At 40.1% G+C, this 21,580-nt stretch overlaps 1 protein-coding gene across 1 annotated transcript; it reads right to left on the bottom strand.

Annotated features, from left to right (window-relative positions):
- Window positions 1-21,139, bottom strand: LOC146549821 (death-associated protein kinase 2). Its single transcript, XM_085262334.1, has 12 exons — window positions 20,776-21,139; window positions 13,237-13,410; window positions 11,569-11,790; window positions 11,214-11,352; window positions 10,991-11,120; window positions 5,669-5,717; window positions 5,431-5,457; window positions 5,022-5,174; window positions 3,732-3,777; window positions 3,557-3,646; window positions 2,577-2,663; window positions 1-1,512 (listed from the first exon to the last, which is right to left on the bottom strand). Exons 2-12 carry the CDS (start codon window positions 13,296-13,298, stop codon window positions 1,432-1,434), a joined length of 1,086 nt encoding a protein of 361 aa, XP_085118460.1. The 5' UTR covers window positions 13,299-13,410; window positions 20,776-21,139; the 3' UTR covers window positions 1-1,431.
- Between the last annotated feature and the right edge of the window lie 441 nt (window positions 21,140-21,580).

Below are 21,580 nucleotides of genomic sequence, written 5' to 3'. Positions count from 1 at the left end.
TTATTAGTTAATGTTTTTAGTAATTTAATGTGACTCTTCACAAATAATGCTTGAAGCAGCTTATACAGTTTGAACCAGCACCGAGCCCTGTCACATTTACACCCAGAAAAGAAAAAGGATTAAAATGCTGTCTGTAAACACAACATCGCAGAAGAAGACAACTTCCTGATTCTTAGTTAAAAGAAGTGCGACATGGTCACATAGCCAAATATAGCTCATTACTGTCATGAAACGGTATTAATGGTAACGTCAGCAGCTAAAAGAAAGTTCCTAAATAGGCAGACACAGCTGAGAAAAAGACAAAGTGAGAAATTTGGCAGTATTTAAAAATACTAATTGTTCAAGTCTCGGACGAAGCCAGCAGACATGTCATTAAACAGACATTTAATGACATTAAAAATACAAATTGTTGTATGTAATGACATGCACGTGTATGATTAAGCCATTTCAAAATGATACATCACAAGAGAAGTAATGCAGTGCTTATAAGTTATTAAGAACAGAGTATGATTGTATATTTTCATCTGCAGTACAAAATCTTAAACACTTACAACCTAACAATAATAGCAGTAGATTGAAGTCTGTTCATCTCGGGTAGTTGTAGTTGGTGAGATGTAAGAAATTACATTTTTAAAAACCTTCCAATGTTTTCAGCCTTACACAAACATGAAAATGACAGTAGTGGTTACTTTGAAAACTGTAAAAACAACAGCTGTTTATGAGCGAGTGTAAAACTGTGATATAACGGCCGGAAAAATGGAGGCAGTTGCTAAAACAGGAAAAACTCTAACTTTCACATTTTTGTTAATTATGTGAAGCAGTCTTTTAGAAAAGACACGGGGATGCTTTCCTAACACTAGCGAAGCAGTTTCAACATAAACAAACAGGTAATGAAAACATTGGTATTTGTGTTTGCCAACGCTGCCATGAGCTGTCCAAAATCAGGTATAAGTCATGTTGTAGTCTATAGTTGTTGGACATCACTTGGTAACATTAAAAACAGGCCGAGCATTTCCATTTGGCTGATGACATGAAGCATTACCGTCATTGAATAAGGCGTGGAAGACACGGGTATAACATGAGTTTGAGGTTGCTCCGCACAGAAAAAAGCTTTTCTGGCCACATTTTGTTATCAGAGACATTTCAAGAACCGTAACCATCCACATACATTACAGCTGATAAAGCATCATTGAAGACATTATTACACAGCCCACCCAAAGTTTCCAACTGATTTTTTTTTTTTAAATGTCTTTTGTAAAGAAACACACTTCAAATGAGGACACGCTTCTGTTCCAGGCACTTCTGAAATGTCGAGTGTGTAACAACATTAGCTCACCCATTACACTCGAACAAGGTAACAGAAATCATTTGGTTTCAGGGAGCCTCATCTTCATCTTCAGCTTGGACTGCTCTGCATTCCTCTGCTCAACTCTATGAACTGCTGCTGAGTCTTCGCCGTAGCAGCGAGGCCGGCTTGCTCTCAGTGTCCTCTACGTCGCTTTCACATTGCCGCTGCAGAAAAGCATCATTACAGCTGTCAGCACTTTTCACTTCCAAATCTACGTGACTGTGCCTCATGAAGCTTGTATTGCAGATTTGAATTATATCATTTGAACATGTACCTAACTTCAACTCTGACGTTACACTTCTAAAACAGTCTTTGTTATTTCTTTGACTCCATCCACGTATTAACATTTTCTACTCCCACCTTTTGTAACTCAGAAATGTATTCATGCACATTATCAATAGCACTTAACAATAACAGCCACATACACCTATTCATAAAGTACTTACCGTATTTTTCGGACTATAAGGCACACTTAAAATCCTTTAATTTTCTCAGAAATCGACACTCTGGTTGTGCTTACTGACCTTGAAACATCTTTACGTGGTACACGACGCTCACAAATCTGTCAAAATGTTTTAGTACGACTTTGCTAAGCTATACAGCTGCACCGCTTGTTGGAGCATTACGGCTACCGTAGTCAGGAGCCTCGCGGAGTCATACGTACTCTGCTTCAATGTAACATTATGGTGTGTGTATAAGGACCCCATAATAAGACGTGCTTATGGGCCAAAATCACCCAACTGTTAAACTCAGACCCTGAAGATGAAGAATTTGAGGAAGAGGAATGAACTGAAAAAGTGTATTGTTCTGTATTTTATTGTTACAACTGAACAATGTTGAGAGTTATTGTGAATGAGTTGAATAAAGTTTGACTTATCTGACAGTTTTGTTTCGCTTTATTAGCCTTATGTATGAAAATACACCCGTTCATTGATATTGCGCCTTGTAGTCCGAAAAATACAGTAATTCAACAGTACCATACACACACTGATGACATCTGAGCAGTTTTAAAGTTCATTACTTCACCCAAGGACACTTTGACATATGGACTACAGGGCTGACTGAGGGTTTGGGGGGGGCTATCCCAGCTACCAGTGTGAGAGGCAGGGTAACAGCTGGACGGGTCACCAGCCTGACACAGGACTAACACAGAGACAGACAACCACTCGCACTCACATTTAGATTCTCCATTTAATTTAACTCCACTTTTCAGTTAAATATGTCTCACCTGTAGTGGATCTGGACTCAGGGTGTCTTTACGCGGCAGTCTCAAATTTACGAGCCGATTACATGCCGACACCATATTGTAAGACATCTAGAAGGTGACAGGGAAGAATGTTTTACATCCATCACAAATAACATCAGCTCAGTATCTTCTAAGGTAACGTTCATTTTTAACCCATTATGTGAACTTTAACCTCCTAAGACCCAAACTCTTTCATGGCATTTTTAATTTCTCTTTGCTATTTGGGCTGATTGGGACCTGATGAATATAAAAACAAAGAATTACCTGATTCATTCGTTTTAAATTTCGATACAAAAGTAGCAGAATAATGTCCTCGTAAGTGGTATTTTTTTTAATACTTTTTCGTAACATGTAACCATGATGGAGTATTTTACGGTACAACATATGTCCTCTTTATTACATAAGGATTTAACCATTGCTAAGGAGGGTGCCAGACAGGGCTAATGCACACAAATATATAGTGAGGGTACGCTAGGAGTAGCAGAGGTCCTGGACAATAAGATTTTGTTTTAGATTTTAGAACATCCTGATAACAATGAATGGCCTCTGGAAGACAATTCCTTATGGTTGCTTGTGTCTCTAACTTCACGTGTCTCAAAACAGTATCACCAGGAACCAGAGAATTCTTCTCGGTGGGTGTGTCCCAGACTGGGCAAAAACTGTTAGAGACGTGAACAGGTTGGTAGTGTACCCTGGCCTTCTGTTTAGGACTACGCTTTCTCCTCACGGTAACCCACCCAGTCTGTTTTCCTGGCTGCTTGTTACAATCTGCTCGGCGAGAGCTAAAGGTGGCTATCCTATAATAAATATAATATATAATATAATAAAATTTGAATCCTAACTTCGCCCACACCAGCTACAGAACTTTAAAAGTGTATACATGGATTAATTTGGTTTTACTGCTGGTCTAACGCACAAAAATATGCTTTAAAATGTCTCTTAACATAAATATCCAGACTCACCTTCCACTTCCTTCGGGCATTGAACTTCTTAAAGTTCTTCATATTAATTGAGGATCGATTTCTTTTGGCAACCTGTTTAGGTGTGATGGGCTGAAACAATGACAACATGTATGGCTGACAACACGGTAACACAACAACAAAAGTAGTGCAGAAGAAATGACAGACTGGTGCTAACCTTAATCCATGGATGAAGCAGACACTCCTCAGCTGTCATTCTGTCTCTGCAATATGCATTGACGTGTAAGGAATGATGAGAGATCATTATTTATTTTTATAGTCCTTTTCCTTTAGTACCTACTCAGATTGATCCGTTTTAAATTACTAACAACCTCACCTAATGGCATGAGGTACAACACGGCCGAACATCCCATGACGTTATTTGTATGCAACATGAACGGAGGACATGGAGGCAACGGTACCTACTGCTCGATGTATGGCTTTTTATCAGGCCATTTCTCTCGTTGCCGGGTTTCAAAAACGGCGGTTTTGATTTATGTAAACGAGATGCTCGCATGACTCATAGAGTGACCATACTGACTAGCCAATGCAGTCTGTTGACGTCACATTTTCGGATTGCCTTGGATCACTTAGGTAGGTACTAATAATGTACCCGGCACCAGGTACCCCAAAAAAAAATCTAAGTCACGCCAATCTAATCCGAGTAGGTACTAATGGAAAAGGAATATTAGTTAATATATTGTAATAATCCTTAAGCATTTTTGCTACAACCTAAACTACTAAACTAAAGTAGCAGGAAAACAAAGTTTGGCAGAACATTCCATGATTTTTGGATGCTGTCAAACAAACTAAAGAATATTAAGATAACAATGATTTAAGTGTATTTCACATGACCTTTGGTAGATGAATGCATTTGTCTTGTCATAAAAATGTAAAATTACTTTTACTCCTCTTTAAAACCATCTGTCTTCTGCATCCAAACTGTAAACATTGGCATCCTCGAAAGAGTGATCTTTATCTTTTAGGTGGAGAGATAGGCCTTGCACTGTCGAGGTGGCTCTTCTATGTTGTGCCATGTGTTTATGGATGGGCTGTTTGGTTTCACCAATGTAGAGGTCTGAGCACTCCTTACTGCACTGCACAGCATGCACTACGTTGTTTAGTTTGTGTTTTGGAGTTTTGTCCTTAGGATGAACCAGTTTTTGTCTGACAGTGTGGCTGGGTCTTAAGTACACCGGGATGTTTGCTTAAAGAAAATTTTCCCCAATCTTTCTGACAAACGTTGTTCCGTTTGTCATTCTGTGTCTCATTAGTTGGTGTACAGTGCACACCAACGAGCTGGACAGCCACATTTAGACTCTGGATACTTGGTGCTTAGTGTGAAGGGACTAGTTGACATGAAGTCCTAATCTTGATGTTCACTATTACATCCCTAATCACTGAACAGAGGAATACATTAAATTTCAGACTAATGTGCCCAAGTAAAATATTGTATTTTATGACATACTCTGGATTCTTCATCAACAGTTTCTGGATGAAATCTTTCGCCATGGGGCTTGTCAGGCTGAAGTAGTGCTCATTAAACTCGTATTTCATGCCAATGACGTTTCCCAGAGTCTCTTCATCAGTGTCGCCTTGGAATGGTGACAAACCACTCAATCTGAGAAAAGACAATACACTTTAGTAGTGAAACTACAACATGTCAACATCTGACATCTTCATCTGAGCATTAAAACACATTAATAGTTTTCTTTTCCTTCTTTCTTTCTTTCTTTTTTCTTCAATTTCCCATCTAGTATAACTGAAAAAGTTTACCTTTACTTTTAAAGGCCCAAATACAATCAAAAGATGTTTGTATACAATCCATAAATTATGTACTTTAGAAGCCACCCAACATACAAACACTTACAACTTACAATATGTAGGTAATAACTCCAATGCTCCTGAAGAAACATGAAACAAGGCACAGGCAGACATGAAGCGTAAATTAAAAACAAAAAAAACTCTACTGTATGACAACATGTAAGAAAAACACAGTGATTCAGTTTTGTTTAAATCCTGTATAATTGTGTTTATTCTGCTGTGACCAACTCAAATATTGTGCAGAGAGTAATGCTCACGACAGGCCTGAACACGCTGGAGCTGAATGCTTACCACATATCTGCTGCTGTACTCAGAGGCTGGCAGCTGATGACCTCAGGGGCTGCAGAGGTGGAGAAAGATAGAGAAATTGTGTTGGGTTGGTTATTAACTTAGATGATTCGATTCTAAATAACTTTAGTAGAATATTTGCAGAAGTAAAGCTCCTTAAACTTGCAACAAACACTTTTGTTGGCAGCTTTTAAGCACGTAAAGTCAGATATAAACACAGGATCTCTTATCCTCCACTTTTAAGTTTGTGTGATAGCCTTATAAGGAATCTGTTGTTTATTTTCACATGACAATTTGCATGTCAACGATCTGACCTCACAGCCCATTGTTCATCAGTGGTGTTAGGTTCAGTCATTTTGCAAATGTACTGTTTATACAGTTGGGCAAACCTCCAGTCAGCAGAGACTACAGAAGTCACTTGGATGACTGACGAAATGTTTCTTCCACTGAAAACGCTACGTCCAGATGAACTGAATCAACTTTTTTGGTTTACTTACCTGGATGATTGTGTATCATCAACACATTTTAATGCATTTTAACCATCCGAGACAAGATGTTTCTCATTTTAGAGATATTGCACAAATGAAGGAAAGCAGTCCTAACCTTTGTTTAATAAGCCCACTGAAGGACAGATCCTGGTCAAAAATGATTCCAACATTCCTTGCAGTATTACTGGAAGCCAATGTAATGCCATTCAGATTAAGCAACTGGTCACCTACCATATTTCTCAGATTTATGGGGTCGAGTACAAGAAACTCAGTTTTATATGAATTTAGAATGGTATGTGTATGCCACATCCAGATTAACAGAATCAACTTTTTGGAATTTTCTTAGCTGGATGCTTGTGCATGCATCACAACAACAACAACAACAATAACAACAATAATAATAATAATACATCTACATTGCTAATAAATTGCAAAACGTACGTTTATCTCCCTCACTGAAAATCAGACTGGCTGTGATCACAAAATAATAGCCAATGTAAACATTTGAAAGTAATGGGGCAATCATGGCTCAAGAGTTGGGAGTTCGCCTTGTAATCGGAAGGTTGCCGGTTCGAGAGTCTCGGTCGTTGTGTCCTTGGGCAAGACACTTCACCGGTTGCCTAGTGGTGGTGGTCAGAGGGCCCGGTGGCGCCAGTGTCTGGCAGCCTCGCCTCTGTCAGTGCGCCCCAGGGTGGCTGTGGCTACAATGTAGCCAGTGTGTGAATGTGTGTGTGAATGGGTGGATGACTGGATGTGTAAAGTGCTTTGGGGTCCTTAGGGACTAGTAAAGCGCTATATAAATACAGGCCATTTACCATAATTAATGTCCATCACACAAAAAAAGTCAAAATTTCTCAGGTGATTTTAAAATATATATGAATCTAGCCTTCATCATCTTATCACAGGGATAGTTTCCCAACAACTTGATGTTAAGTGTTTCCATCTTTAGAAACTTACTGCAAAAACTCATAACAATGCTGCATGCCAGCAATGTAAAAGATGAGCAGGAAACTGAAAAGTTTGCTTTTGTAAGTCAACAACATTCTGATAAAATGAGTCATGAACAGACATCTCCACCACAAGCATCTCTAAAACAGTGTAGCTTATGATTTTTGTTTCTGTCATTTAATGAATGCAAAAAGTTTTATATCTAAAAAAAGAAAAATAGCAATATGGAACTACATCTAAGCACAAAACATAAATAACTTCAGTGTGGCACCCTCTACACTATGTAAACCAGTGATTCCTGTGATGATCTATGGTCTTTATAATGTGTAAACTGATTGGTTCTTATATAGCACTTTTCTACTCTGAGCACTCAAAGCGCTTTTTACAACTTGCTTCATTCACCCACTTTCATTTCAGTTTAATTCAATGTCATTTATACAGTGCCAAACAACAGTTGCCTCAAGGCACTATTCATTTACCCATTCATCCAGGCACTTTTTTAATGCAACAAAAAGCATTTGCACGTGACCGTTCCAGATGTGCCAAGCCCATGTGAAAAGAAAAAAAGACCTCAATGGAGGGGTTCAGCTGGAAAGCAAACTGTAATGATTCAAATACAGGGGGCTGTGAGGAGATAATGTAGTTAGTCCTTTACCAGTCTCTCGAAGCGCATCGTTATGGGAATTAGTGTAACGGGACAGTGGTCATTAAAAAAAAAGTGACAGTGAATTTTGTGTCACTGGAATGATAGTGACAGACCAGCAAGGTGTTACAGATGTCCATAACGCATTTGCCCATGGGTCAGCACACTCACTCTCAGTTCTCGTCTTGGAATGCCTGGTGCGTTCACTCTCTTCGGGGTTTTACAGATATTAGCAACGCTGAGATTCAGTTCTTTTTGATCAGGGTGAAGACTGGCTTTTGGTGTAGTGGTGGTATTATATGTTGCAAATTTACAGAAAATGTTATTGTAATTTAGACAGTGTAGGTTGTTGTCACAAAGCGGAGGAGCAGCCCTATAATCTGTTATCTTTGAATCCTCTGCCATAAAGTGTTACCAGGGTCACAGAAGAAATGTAGAATCTTTCCAGTATGGCATGCTTTGCTGTTCTTATAGCACGCAGGGTGGTCTGCGGCTCAGCTGTGGAGAGGGTTGGTGCAGTGGGTACAGAGGGCAGTTCCAGGACAGGCTGGCCAACACAGCTGGGGATCATCATCAGATCACGCCTACACTATCTGAGCAGCACGCCAGGAACCTAACATAACACAAATGTGTGTTACAGTGGCGCCCAACTACCCAGGACAAGATATCGGACCCACGAACCATGCAGCCGGTGCGGTCGCAGAGCTGGCTGCCATGGAGCGGGAGCAGACAACAGTGCACCGACAGCAACTTGGAAGCCCCAGGACCAGGCCAAGTACCAGACAAATGTCCTGGGAAATCTGGTTGCTCAATGCGGTTCCTCTCCGTCACACAGCGAATGGTATACCTCCATAGTTCCGTGGTGGTAAAGAAAGGTGGGTCTATTGGGTTCTGTGTTGACTACCGCAAGATGATTGAGGTCACAGCATATCGCTTATTCCATGCCATGGGTCAATGAACTCCTGGACCGGTTTGGTACTGCTCATTTTTTCATGACACTGGATTTGACTAAGTGCTACTGGCATATTCCCTTGTCTCCAGAGTTTCCACTCTGTACGGATTTTACCAATTCCACACACTTTTATTTGGCTTTTTCAAAAAGGGGGTTGATTACATAAGCCAAAAACTCTCAGAATGGGAAATGCCCGGCCTGAGTTCGGAGGTGGGTATATGGTGGGGTGTGGCTCAGCTCCAAGGAAGGGGTGGTGCAGTGAATTCAGAGGGTCCTGGCTCTTTTCCCTCCTTTTCCTCCAGCATTGTTTCCACTAAGGCAGCCAAAGTAAAGCGCCTACATTTATTATAAAGTCCATTGGTGTGGTCCCAGACTGAATGTTGTTGGATTACATTATACATGCTTCCCTTAGGCAGCATCATTAGAAGACATAGCATACATTTTCACTGCTATGCAGATGACACCCAGCTCTATCTGTCCATGAAGCCAGATAACACACACCAATTAGTTAAACTGCAGGAATGTCTTAAAGACATAAAGACCTGGATGGCCGCTAACTTTCTGCTTCTTAATTCAGATAAAACTGAGGTTATTGTACTCGGCCCTGAAAAGCTTAAAAATATGGCATCTAACCAGATTCTTACTCTGGATGGCATTACCTTGGCCTCCAGTAACACTGTGAGGAACCTTGGAGTCATTTTTGACCAGGACATGTCCTTCAATGCACATATTAAACAAATATGTAAGACTGCGTTCTTCCATTTGCGCAACATCTCTAAAGTTAGAAATATCCTGTCTCAGAGTGACGCTGAAAAACTAGTTCATGCATTTATTACTTCCAGGCTGGACGACTGTAATTCATTATTATCAGGATGTCCAAATAACTCACTGAAAAGCCTTCAGCTAATCCAAAATGCTGCAGCAAGAGTCCTGACAGGGACTAGAAAGAGAGAGCATATTTCTCCTGTTTTGGCTTCCCTTCATTGGCTTCCTGTTAAATCCAGAATTCAAAATCCTGCTCCTCACATACAAGGTCTTAAATAATCAGGCCCCACCTTATCTTAATGACCTTGTAGTACCATATCACCCTATTAGAGCACTTTGCTCTCGCTCTGCAGGCCTACTTGTTGTTCCTAGAGTATTTAAAAGTAGAATGGGAGGCAGAGCCTTCAGTTTTCAGGCCCCTCTTCTGTGGAACCAGCTTCCAGTTTGGATTCAGGAGACAGACACTATCTCTACTTTCAAGATTAGGCTTCAAACTTTCCTTTTTGCTAAAGCATATAGTTAGGGCTGGACCAGGTGACCCTGAATCCTCCCTTAGTTATGCTGCAATAGACGTAGGCTGCCGGGGGATTCCCATGATGCATTGAGTTTTTCCTTTCCAGTCACCTTTCTCGCTCACTATGTATTAACAGACCTCTCTGCATTGAATCATATCTGTTATTAACCTCTGTCTCTCTTCCACAGCATGTCTTTTATCCTGTCTTCCTTCTCTCACCCCAACCAATCACAGCAGATGGCCCCGCCCCTCCCTGAGCCTGGTTCTGCCGGAGGTTTCTTCCTGTTAAAAGGGAGTTTTTCCTTCCCACTGTCGCCAAAGTGCTTGTTCATAGGGGGTCATATGATTGTTGGGTTTTTCTCTGTATCTATGAAGCGCCTTGAGGCGACTTTTGTTGTGATTTGGCGCTATATAAATAAAATTGAATTGAATATGGAGTCTTGGTCCATTTTAAACATAATTCTTCAATGCTTGACCACAGCCTATATTTAAGATATGGATGTCGCTACATCAGCATATTGGGATGCTGGGTGATCAGACTGCTGAACTGGTTTGGAAGTCGCACCAAAGCTCATCAGAACAAACAACGATTTATTTCAGTGGATAAAGACAGGGTAATCATGAACAACAAGACCAACTAAACCTTGTGACTGTCACTGATTGGAAGCATCCAGTGTGCCTTACACAAAAACACACATGGAAAGTTCTTAGTAGGTTAAGATAACATTACTTGAACTAAAACAGTTTATTTTGGTCATCTTTACAGCAGTTTCATGAAAGGCACAAACCTTAAAACGTGGGAAAAAGCAAAAAGCCCAACAAAAGTTGAAACAATTGTGAGGCTATACCAGACCAGTGACAGCAAACATGAGTCACACTAAAGAAAGATTTGGATGATCTTTGGTCAGAGAATAAAAACATGTTTTATGCATTGTAAAATAAAACTAAACTGATAATTAACATTTCACCAAAACATAATGCCAAATACCATTTTTTAATACAACTTAATACTCACCAATGTACTGTGGAGTACCACTTGTGCTCTTGTACTCCTCTCCCGGGTGAAACAAGTGAGCCAGGCCAAAGTCTATGAGTTTGATGTTGGGAGGTTTTGACACTTTGTCTGACAGCATGATATTTTCTGGCTGAATGTGGCGAAAATTGTTATGTTGGAAACCATGACTTTGAAAATGTTCTGTTCCACAATATAAAAGATAGATGTAACTAAGTATACTTACCTTGAGGTCAAAGTGGGCAATGTTTTTGCAGTGTATGAATTTCAGACCCTCCAGTATCTGCTTCATGAATTCAATGGCCTCAGTTTCCAACAGGTTCTCTTTCTCAGCAATAAAGTCAAACAGCTCCCCTCCACTGACACTAAGCAGGAAGTGTTTTAATGAGACACTTGTTAAACATTTCATTTTTTCCCTGTACAGAACAGGATAGGGTAGCAAATATATATTTTCTCATACTATGGTTTGTTTCCCATATGTTATGGTGGAGGGGGAGGATTTGCATTAACAGAAAACAGGTTTAAATTTGTAGGTAGAACAGTGAAGTGTTTACGCTTTATGGAGATATTTGTCAACTCACAGCTCCAGAATGAGCACCACTTCAGCGCGACTTTCAAAAACATCTTTGAGAGCCACAATGTTTGGATGTTGGACAGCCTGGAGGATCTCCACCTCTCGCTCCACGCTGCTCCTGTCCAGGCCAAGACGGCTGCATGCAACCTTCCGAATCTTCAGGAATTTGCCTGCCCAAAAGTTCCCAGAGGTCCGCTCCCGAACCTGGCGAACCTGGCCAAAATGCCCACTGTACAGGGGAAGGACAGAATTCACAAAAAACACCAAGCCTGGCATGCATCAAAAATCCCGTGTCCTGAAAAATATGACTTTTTTTTTTTTTGCTAAAGTAAAAACAAATAGTCTTCCCAGACATTTGGGTCAGGCCTAATCACCATATCCTCACAGCCTTCTGCTGCTGAACAGGTGGTCCTTACACAAGAGTATTAGCTTCGGAAAAACTCTGAGTAACTGCTCTGCCGCTCAGGTGGCCAGGGGCAATTTCTTCCCTGCATAACGTGATCCAGTGGTTTCTGTTATGATGCTGAGCCACGATATATTTAGCCGACACACAGAGTATTTGCACATGTTTTGCATATTCATGCTTTGAGCAGGAGAGGTTGGTATGCCCTCCTCCTCATCACAGTGTTGGGCTTAGAGTCAAGCCCTGGAGTTTCTGCAAGTTTCTGTCCACCTTCACTATCTATGGTGCTAACAACAAGGACAACGAGTTAGCTGGTTTACTAACTTCAGCAGAAAAGGACAACAGTGTTAGCTAGTGTGGTAAACCGTACTAACTAAACCGCCTTAGTGGAGAGCACGACGCCCAATCTATGGTGCAGACTTGGTTTCAGCAGAGACGAGCAAAAGGTATCAAGCACCCAGCGACAGGAAGTTTGCTAAACACTCCTGTCTATGGACAGGTAAGATAGCTAGCTAGCCTAATATAGGTTGAGATATGCGCCAAAGCTTGAAGAGGTGTTTCAATAATGGCTATGTAATAGCACAAGCTACTGAAGGGTGGGAGTTTCTGCCTGACGTAGTTGTTGCAATCACCAGCCAATCAGGAGTGGTGGAATGAGATAAATGATTCTGAGTTGAATTGCATCCCATAGTGCGATATTGCCGTGATTGCTACTATGGGAACAGGGAATTTTACTTTCACACGCATCACCTCGTTAATATGGTTTCAGACCAACCATACGTGGTACAAGGCTGCAGGTTATTGTAGGCAGGCATTAAAAAAAAGCAGAGGACACAGCTCTTGTTACAGTATACTGGGCATGACTGGGAGACTGATGTCTCTGAGAGCTTTTATTCCTATTGTTATTAATAATTTATAGTGGAATTGCAGTATAATTGCTCAAAATGGGAAGTTTGTTAAGCCCACAAGCACAGAGGTTTCTGTGGTCATTTTGCAATAGTCTGGTATGGGTTGCATTAAATGCATGTAAATCGTTCACTTTGTATGACTGTGAGTTAACATAGGATTATCGTTTCTTCTTTGTTTTACCTTATTACTCAGAGAGCTTTTTGGGGTATCAGCACCATCAAATTAAGGCTGAAATCCTGCTTATTTCAAATCCAATATGCTGGTATTCAAAAGAAACAAATCTGTACATGTCCTCACCATACATCACTGTACTGCGGAGCACCTATTGGAACACACTAGAGCATAAAACAGTTGCATCCATACCTTCCCAGAACTTCCCCAATCTCATAGAAGTCTTCCACATTCTCAGGTTTGAAGACAGCCATGTTCCTTTGGTTCACACTGGTCACCTTGGTTATAGGTTTGCCTACTGCCAACTATTTAATATGGAGCTTCAAGGGGTTCATGATCCTCCAAACTCTAACATCAAAGCTGGACCTGAGTTTGAGTAAGAGAAAATATTACAGAAAATTATGTTCTCCAAAAGACCACACAATGTCTTGTACTGTGACAACTACACAAACACAGTGCATACATCTGATACATACAGCCGACATTTTGCTAGCAAGAAAAAAAAAAAAAATCAGACGTAATAATTTCTCCAGGGTTCTTCAATATGTGTTTATGCTGAACTTTTCCCAGTCATCTAGTTCAAGATGAATACTTTATCTACTCATAAATAAAACTGTAACGCAGCGGTGTTCCAACAGACAAGCAGGCTAAGCAGCGACTGCCCGGTCAAATCAAGAAATCAGAAACAATTAATGTGAAAGATCTTTTTTAATCTGAAACAGCGTTCTGCCATCAAACTTCCACCCATCCTTTACATTACTGCCATCTTCTGACTGCAGTTGGCTTTTGTTACTGGAAGCTTTACTTGTCTTGGATCCTACTGAAAACTGTGTGCTTCTATTTCATGAGCATATCTGTGTCCCGTTAACTATGCCTGAAGCTTGACAAGCTGAGAGACCAGATAAACATCTGGTGTTTGATGGGAGACCAATGGGAGATTAGCATGCAAGGTATGCTGCCACTGGCTCTGCATTCAAAGTTCTGAGATTCCCAGTTTGTGTGGAAACAGAATCAGCATTAGCCAGTAGATGAGCTTCTGGAATTTATCATCGTAACAGATCATTACGAGCAAGCATTTCCTCTTACAAACCAACCCGACAAACGTGTATACAAGCTGGAGTGCAGTGTGAAAAGTTTTAATAACTTCCTTAGGCAAGTGGAACAGGCACAGGCTCAACCAGCACATTAAGATTAGTATATCTGAGAAATCACTAGTAAGTTTAACTAGCTGTTTGGTCCAGACGCCTTCATTTTTCACACATATTTACTAGGGATGGACCGATTCGATATTATGTATCAGTATCGGTCCGATACTGACCTAAATGACTGGATCAGAGAAATAAAAAATGTAATCCAATCCATTAAATATCAAAAAAGCACCTCACAAAACTTGCGACATGGCGTAACTCAGCTCATAACCTTAGCTTGTCGGAGCAGTATGCGTCTCGTCATAGAGCGACTGTGGCGTGCGAGACCTGTCGGTGGTCTAGTTGAGCATTTGTAGCCTCGCTACCAAACCAGCATTTCATCTCCAAGAAAGTTATCCAAGAAAGAAGTAAAGCAAGTGTGTAAGTTCATCTCTGAATGTTTGTAAAGCATTCCCGCGTTAAGCTTAACAACCAATATATGGAGCGACTGCCTCTCCCTCCCTCTCCTGTTGCTACTTCAATTGTGAAACTGATTAATGATCAGCTGATCGGCTTTTCTGTGCCAGTCTCTCTTGCTTGTTTTTGGTCCACACAGTTACACGGCTGGTAACTTTGCAGGGGCGGGTCTAGCAAAGTTTAGCCAGGGGGGCCGATAGGGCATGAACAGGGAAAAGGGGGCACAAAGACATACTTTTCTTTCTTATTCTCAGTTAAAATGTCGAGCTTTTAATAAATAATTATCTGACTCTTACACCCAAAGTTTTAATCTGATGTAAAATGTGTAGAAATCCATTACTGTATATAGTAACTGTTAAGTCTAACATACCCTAGTAAGCTATAGTACTTCTTCCATCTGTGCAGTCTGCAGTTCTGTTGAAGAAAGATGTTGAATCTATTTAATATTTCTTGAAAAATAATTGACTTCTGTCCTTTTTTTTTTTTTTTTTAAACACATGCATTAAATTAAGGTTGATTACGTCAATTAAGCATCATGAGGTGGGGGGTGGTTTCCTATTATTTTTGCTGGGAGTTGGCAACCCTATTAGTTAGGTTGTTTAATATTTCTGCTAAATACTCTTTAAAATACCAGAATAGGGAGGACGGAGCAGGTTTAAGTTTATTAGCTCAGTATTGCTGAACTATGAAATATTTTGGGTGCAGTGTATTTCTTGCATACAGGTTTAACAGAATAGCTTTGGTGTTTTGTTTTTTAAAACTTGAGTATGAACAAGATATTAAAAAAAACAGTTTTATTGATTAAAAACACTATATTGGATTCATATCGGTATCGGCAGATATCCAAATTTATGATATCGGTATCAGACATAAAAAAGTGGTATCATGCCATCTCTAATATTTACATATTTAAACCAGTGGAGACAGTTAACCATGTCGTGCACTGCTCAAGCCTTTTAATTCAGCTATGCTTGTTTGTTATTAATACAGTTTCATATATTAACAAGCTGCGTTTCTAAGCTCATTAACAATTTTTTTCAGGGATAATGGATTGTCACAAGAAAACTACAACAAAACTACACAAAGATACAAACATTAATATTTTACTTCTCCATTGTGTTACTGACATTTTCAGAAAATATATGCATATTTTCTCAGTTACCACCTCATGTGTCTCCCTCTTTTCTTGACAGTTTTGAGCCAATCTGTATATGTGGAATGTGTTGTGATAACATTGACAAGTATACTAGATGCCATGGATTCGTAGGATTACAATTCTTTGTATTGTTGTAGAAGAATGAGCTCAGTGACATTCGCCTCACACCCTCGGTAGTTTTAATGTTACAGCTGTATATTTTTAGTATTTTACGTGTTCATTCAGTACACTGCCATCATACTTTTTGCAATTCTAAAAAATGTTTACAATATTTCAGAAAATAAAATGTATTAACATAAAATGGAAGCACAGCAAGAAACAATTTAGCAGTTTCCCATAATAACTTTACGTACGTAGAAGCTTAAACTGATTAAAGACTGGAGAAAATGAAAGCCTCTTAGTGGCATCACCAGCTTTCACAGAAGCACAAGTCACACGTGAGGCACTTCCTCATTTCAGGTTCGATTTCTGGGCTTGAGGATTTTTATCTTATTAGGTGCTGTATAATAACGACTTCTCTCGTCTGCTTGTGGCACTTCCATTGATTCTCTTCTCACAACTCTCTGTACTAGAAACCATGACATCAGATGCATGTCGCAAACTTCTCTCTACACACTTTGATGTACTTCCCCATATGATACAGAATGAAAGAAACATACAGGGAAGGGTGAATAAAATGTGGATGTCAGTTTGTGCATCATGTCTCCTGGCTAAAAGAAACAATCACAATCTTTCAAACGTTGTCCGACCCTGGTCATTTCACCAAGCATGACGAGAACGGTAATAGCTACAGGAATGTCACTGCAGGCACAAGATTCAAAACTCACTGCAGAAAATACATTTATGGTCCCAACAGGCTCAATCCGCAGGGTCTGAATTATGGTCGTTTTTGTGACATTCTCTATGTTATTTAAAAAAAAAATGAAAAAATTAAACTAAAATTAAAGAAAGTTGCTGTAACTTGTTTTGTTTTTCTACAGTCTTAGAAATTCTGTGACAGCAATTTTGTTATTTTATTTAAGTGGATGCAGAAAAGCACATGCAGATCTGGAAAATGTAGTGACGATTTTGCAAAAAGGAACAGACATGCATACATTTCAGTTCATTAAGCTGGTTAACTGATCTGTAAATAATTCCAAACGATCTACGGCAGATGCAACATAGCAAAGCAGTAAAGCGGTTTCACGCTGTACAGCTTTGGTATTAAATAGATTGGGTACTCAGTAGGGCTGCCACGATTTGTCGACTAGTCACGATTACGTCGACTATCAAAATCGTCGACGACTGATTTAATAGTCGACGCTTCGTTTGAAGCTGGAATAAGTAGCAGGATTTAAGAGTGTAATAACGGACTGAAACAGAAGATGGCAGCATTGCATGTACAAGGATGTCAGCTGCCGTTAAACCCCGAAGAAGAAGAAGAAGAAGAAGCAGCAGCAGCTGTGTCCCAGAATTCATAGCGCGGCCCAGCGCAGTTTCCAACAATGGCGGCAGCTAGTTAGTTTTAACTCTTGTGTGGCCCTTTAAAAATGCACCCCTTCCGAGCCCTGGGGACCATAAATGGTCCCGCCCCAAAAGTGCAATAAAAAGATTATATATTCATATTTTTTTCCACTTTAAATTGGTCAGTCTTTTAAAACTACTTCTCCCTGAAATATTCATATAAAGTTTTAATTATATTTTCGTTGTTTTAACCCTTTAAATCCCAGTTTTATTACATGAGCGCCGTTTTTTAGCCCCAAAAAACAAAAAACTAAATATTTTCCAAAAAAAACATTTGAAGTAATATTTCTTTGTTATTATAATTAGGCCTTTAGATGGACTAAAGATTGGCACCAACAGTCATTTCGATCGCCTTTTTTTTTTTTTTTTCAGGACCAGAAAATGGTCTCCAGGCGGAAAATGCTCCTCCTCTAGGCCGAAATAAGTGCATGTTGCCGGGGTAAGTCGCGACGATCACCGGGGCACGATCACCGGGGACTGCTTTTTCCAGCCCACACGTCCAATACCACGTGACAACAAATACGTCATTTCCTGTTGACTAAAAAAAAATGCACCCTCTCATGGTCCTAGGGACCAAAAAATGGTCCCGCCCGATCAGCGGGCAAAGCCGCTGCTGCACGCCGGAAATGAGGCTTCATTTCCCGCAGGTCTGTCCAAGAAGCCCGCTGTTTTCCAGCAGGGATCAAATGTGGAGCAAGGGCACCACCCGGTGGACAAATAAAAAAATTACAACTCTAAGGCTCATAGACCAAAACGAAGCGGAAACATACGTAATCGCCAAGACATTAACGGTAATAATTCTGCAGTGAAAAATAGCGTTTATAATGGAAGTCAATGGGGACCAAAAATGGTCCCCAGGGCTCTAAGAGGATGTGTATTGTTAGCTTAGCCACTGAAGCTAATTTAAGGAAGTCAGACTTGAATTTTGAAATGAAATTATGCCAAACCTTTTTTTAGAGAATTTGGCTATATTCCATTCAACACAGTGCAAATGGCTTGTAACTGAAAACCTAAAGGGACCATTTATGGTCCCAGGGCCACACAGGGGTTTTAATATTACTCTTATTATTCTTTCTGGGTCACAAAATAAATGTTTAACATATTTTCAGGCGAGAATGTAGCTGTGTAAACCTCAAATATCTGCTCAGTTTATCAGGACACCACATATTTTCAAAAGCGCTCCGACGTTTTCGGAGACGTCTGTTACCCACTAGCTCGTTAGCGAGCCGGGGGCTAGGCTCACTAGCGCAGTGAGAACACCGGACTCCCCGCAAATCGTTTTCAAACCCACCGCCGTCTTTCGCTACTCAGGTTAAATATATATGAGTCACTTAGATAACTTAAAATGTTATTGTTTGGCTTTTTTTTAGTATTTTATTTCCTGAGTAAATCAGTTTGGCTGAGATTAAAGTTATAGTTTTTACACAGCTGAATAAACGTCAAGCAGACAGCTGATTATCAGAAGTGTGAGATGCTCGAGAATTTACTCCGGTGTCCTGTTATAGTTTAGATAGCAAGGAGTTTATTAAACTTCACCGAAACAATCTGCAAATTTCATTAAAATTTAATAAACTATCATCTTGTCTTTATTTTTAGTTAGCAGAGACCTGAAACACTTAAAGCTGTAAACTAATGATAGTTATATAAGAGCAGATGCTGCTGGTGCAATAAGCTGTAGTTTTAGTCCAATGGATGATGATCTGATTAGTCGACTAATCACAAAAATAATCGGTGACTAGTCGACTATCAAAATAATCGTTTGTGGCAGCCCTAGTACTCAGCCGATATCTAAGCAGACTGACTGCCATTTGTCAGTGATGCTTCTGTCGCACTGCGCCTTGCCTAAACTGACCAAGCAGAACTAGTCCAACCCGTTGCAATTCTGGACCATTTGCTTGAGTCATTCTCTCTCTGCACATGACTTAGCAGCAAGTTAAGCTCTAGGAGTTCCCACAATGACGGCGCATTTCAGCAAGCTGGTAAACACCAAAGTGGTTATTATTGTTTCATCATTTCATTTGTTTTCTTTTCCTTTTTTTCAGAGCACAATTCACTGATGATTACTTAGATGATATACATAAAGGAAAAGTTCCCCAGATAGAGACTTAGATATGGACCTCAGTCAGGAGATCCCGACAAAGGCAAAAGCGGACTGCAAACTGACACATACACACAAATCGCCTGTAGTTACGGCTAGCTAAAAGAGTGTGAAGTGGAGCAAAGGTTGGGACATTGAGTCAATGCAGAGAGTGGCTGAGAGAGACAGTGTGGACAACTGTCACACTGAGTCAGAGTAATAACAATATGATAAACCGCTATGTAGATGATCCTCTGCTCCCCCACAGTGACGCCATGCATCATCTGCAATAAACATCTGCAGTTTTCTAAATAATAATCCACAACTTCGCAGAAAGAAAATGTACAGTATTTTCTTGATCTACTGCCAGAAGTACACTGATGTGAGGTCATGTTCTGTAGTGCACTGCAGGCAAACACCACCACCAAATACAAGCAAACAAAGTACAGTTAGTACAGTGTTTATCTAAAACCCAAATACCTCTTAAGGTGAGCCAGCTACCACAGATTAAAGATGACTTTACACGAATGCATAGGTGCTATAAATCATGCTAGTATGAAAAACCTATCAACGCACATTAACTGTAAGACAGCTATCCCTAAAGAATCTCCTCAACATCTTTCTTTCCTGTCAACTGGTCATTTGTTCAAGTGATGTGACTTCTGACTCCTTTGCTCGAGGAATGTGATTTGTCCAAACGTTCCCAAGGGTACACTATGAGTTTTTCCACAATAACAAAGTCACCAAATGTGACAAACAGTCTAAGAGCCAAAAATTGTATAACCCCCCCCCCCCCCTTTTTTTTTTAAAGTTTAAGTGTTTTTCCCCCCAGAGCAGATTTTTTTTTAAGAAAGGGAACACCCTTTGTGGTTTTGGGAACGCCACATATTTAGAATCCTATTTAGTTCATCCTAAATCCACCCTGCGACAACCAAACCTTCAAGCTAGAATCTGCAATAAATAATGAACATACATAAGATCAGGCTGGTTTTGGAGAACCCGCCCGATACCTGCCAAACAGTTTGAAACGCTGTGGGTACAGAGATCTGACGCCCTTTGAATGTACTAAAATGTATTTTGTATGAAGTTAACCGATAAAAACTATCCATTGGTTAATTTACAGAATAACTTCTTTGCAAGTAACAGTATAAAAAAAATGTGTAGACTGCACAGCCTAAGGCACTATACGACCTCAGCCTGTTGGGACATGTTTTATGTAGAAAAACAGACTAAAATCCATCCGTTCTAAAGGAGGGAAACAACACAAAACTTCCTTGTCCCACGAAATGGCACAGTTTAAAAATAACTACAGATGCTTTCAATATTTCAAAGAAGACAGATGCCACTAAAAAAGAAAAAAAATCAGCTGAGAAATTTGTTGGCTCACTAACCATCGACACGTATTGCAAGCAGCCTTAACAACACAGCGCTTCCTTGCCCAGGTTCACTGTCCGGCTTCCAGGTAAGACGTTCCCAGGAAAAGCGGTGTATCTCGCGGATGTGTTCCTGCCCTGATCCTGGAAAGGCTGGAACATAAATGCCGTTTCGCCGTGTGCTTGGCCCTGAAGCTCGCAGGCAGTTGGGGAATGCGGAAAACACCACCACTATCCACACTTTGATGTCATGTCCGATTTACCGTAAATACGAGTTTAGCGACCTGGAGAGGCGTTCAGGGCACCTACTAAGAGTCAATAAAGTAAAAAGCTTTTTGTTAACTACATTTCACGTCCACCCGTCACATAACAGGTAATAAGAGAAAAATTTCCGGTTTGAAAACACCTTCAAAATAAAGGCGGAAACTACAAATTAAGTTTTGAGGTGTTTCAGCTTTATAATACTATTCAGTGGGCAGAGTAATAACGAAATATCAATCCATTCATCCAGTTTCTTAATCATTTATTCAACTGATTTAGAGTTCTTTGGGGAACCTCTATAGAGCCTAGGACCTAACCTATGTAAGCGGCCAACGTCAAGATTCAAGATTCTTTATTTGTCACATGCATAGTTATAGGAGTACAACTGAAATGAAATCTGTCCTGAAACACTCCTCGACTGTGCATAAAGAGGACATCATATACAGTAAGTAGTGAATTATATACATTAAGTAAATTAAATAAAACAATCTGGAAATTTGAAATTAAAAGTCTGAAAATGTGTGCGAGTGGAATGTGTCTTGTGCCATATTAGCACCGCAAT

This window comes from Mchenga conophoros, linkage group LG22, assembly GCF_057382185.1.
Source record: "Mchenga conophoros isolate Kocher_MC1m ecotype Shallow Benthic linkage group LG22, M_conophoros_male_GT1.1, whole genome shotgun sequence".
NCBI lineage: Eukaryota > Metazoa > Chordata > Actinopteri > Cichliformes > Cichlidae > Mchenga > Mchenga conophoros.
Note: the sequence above shows the minus strand (reverse complement) of the source record. Positions and strands in the feature narration are given on the sequence as shown.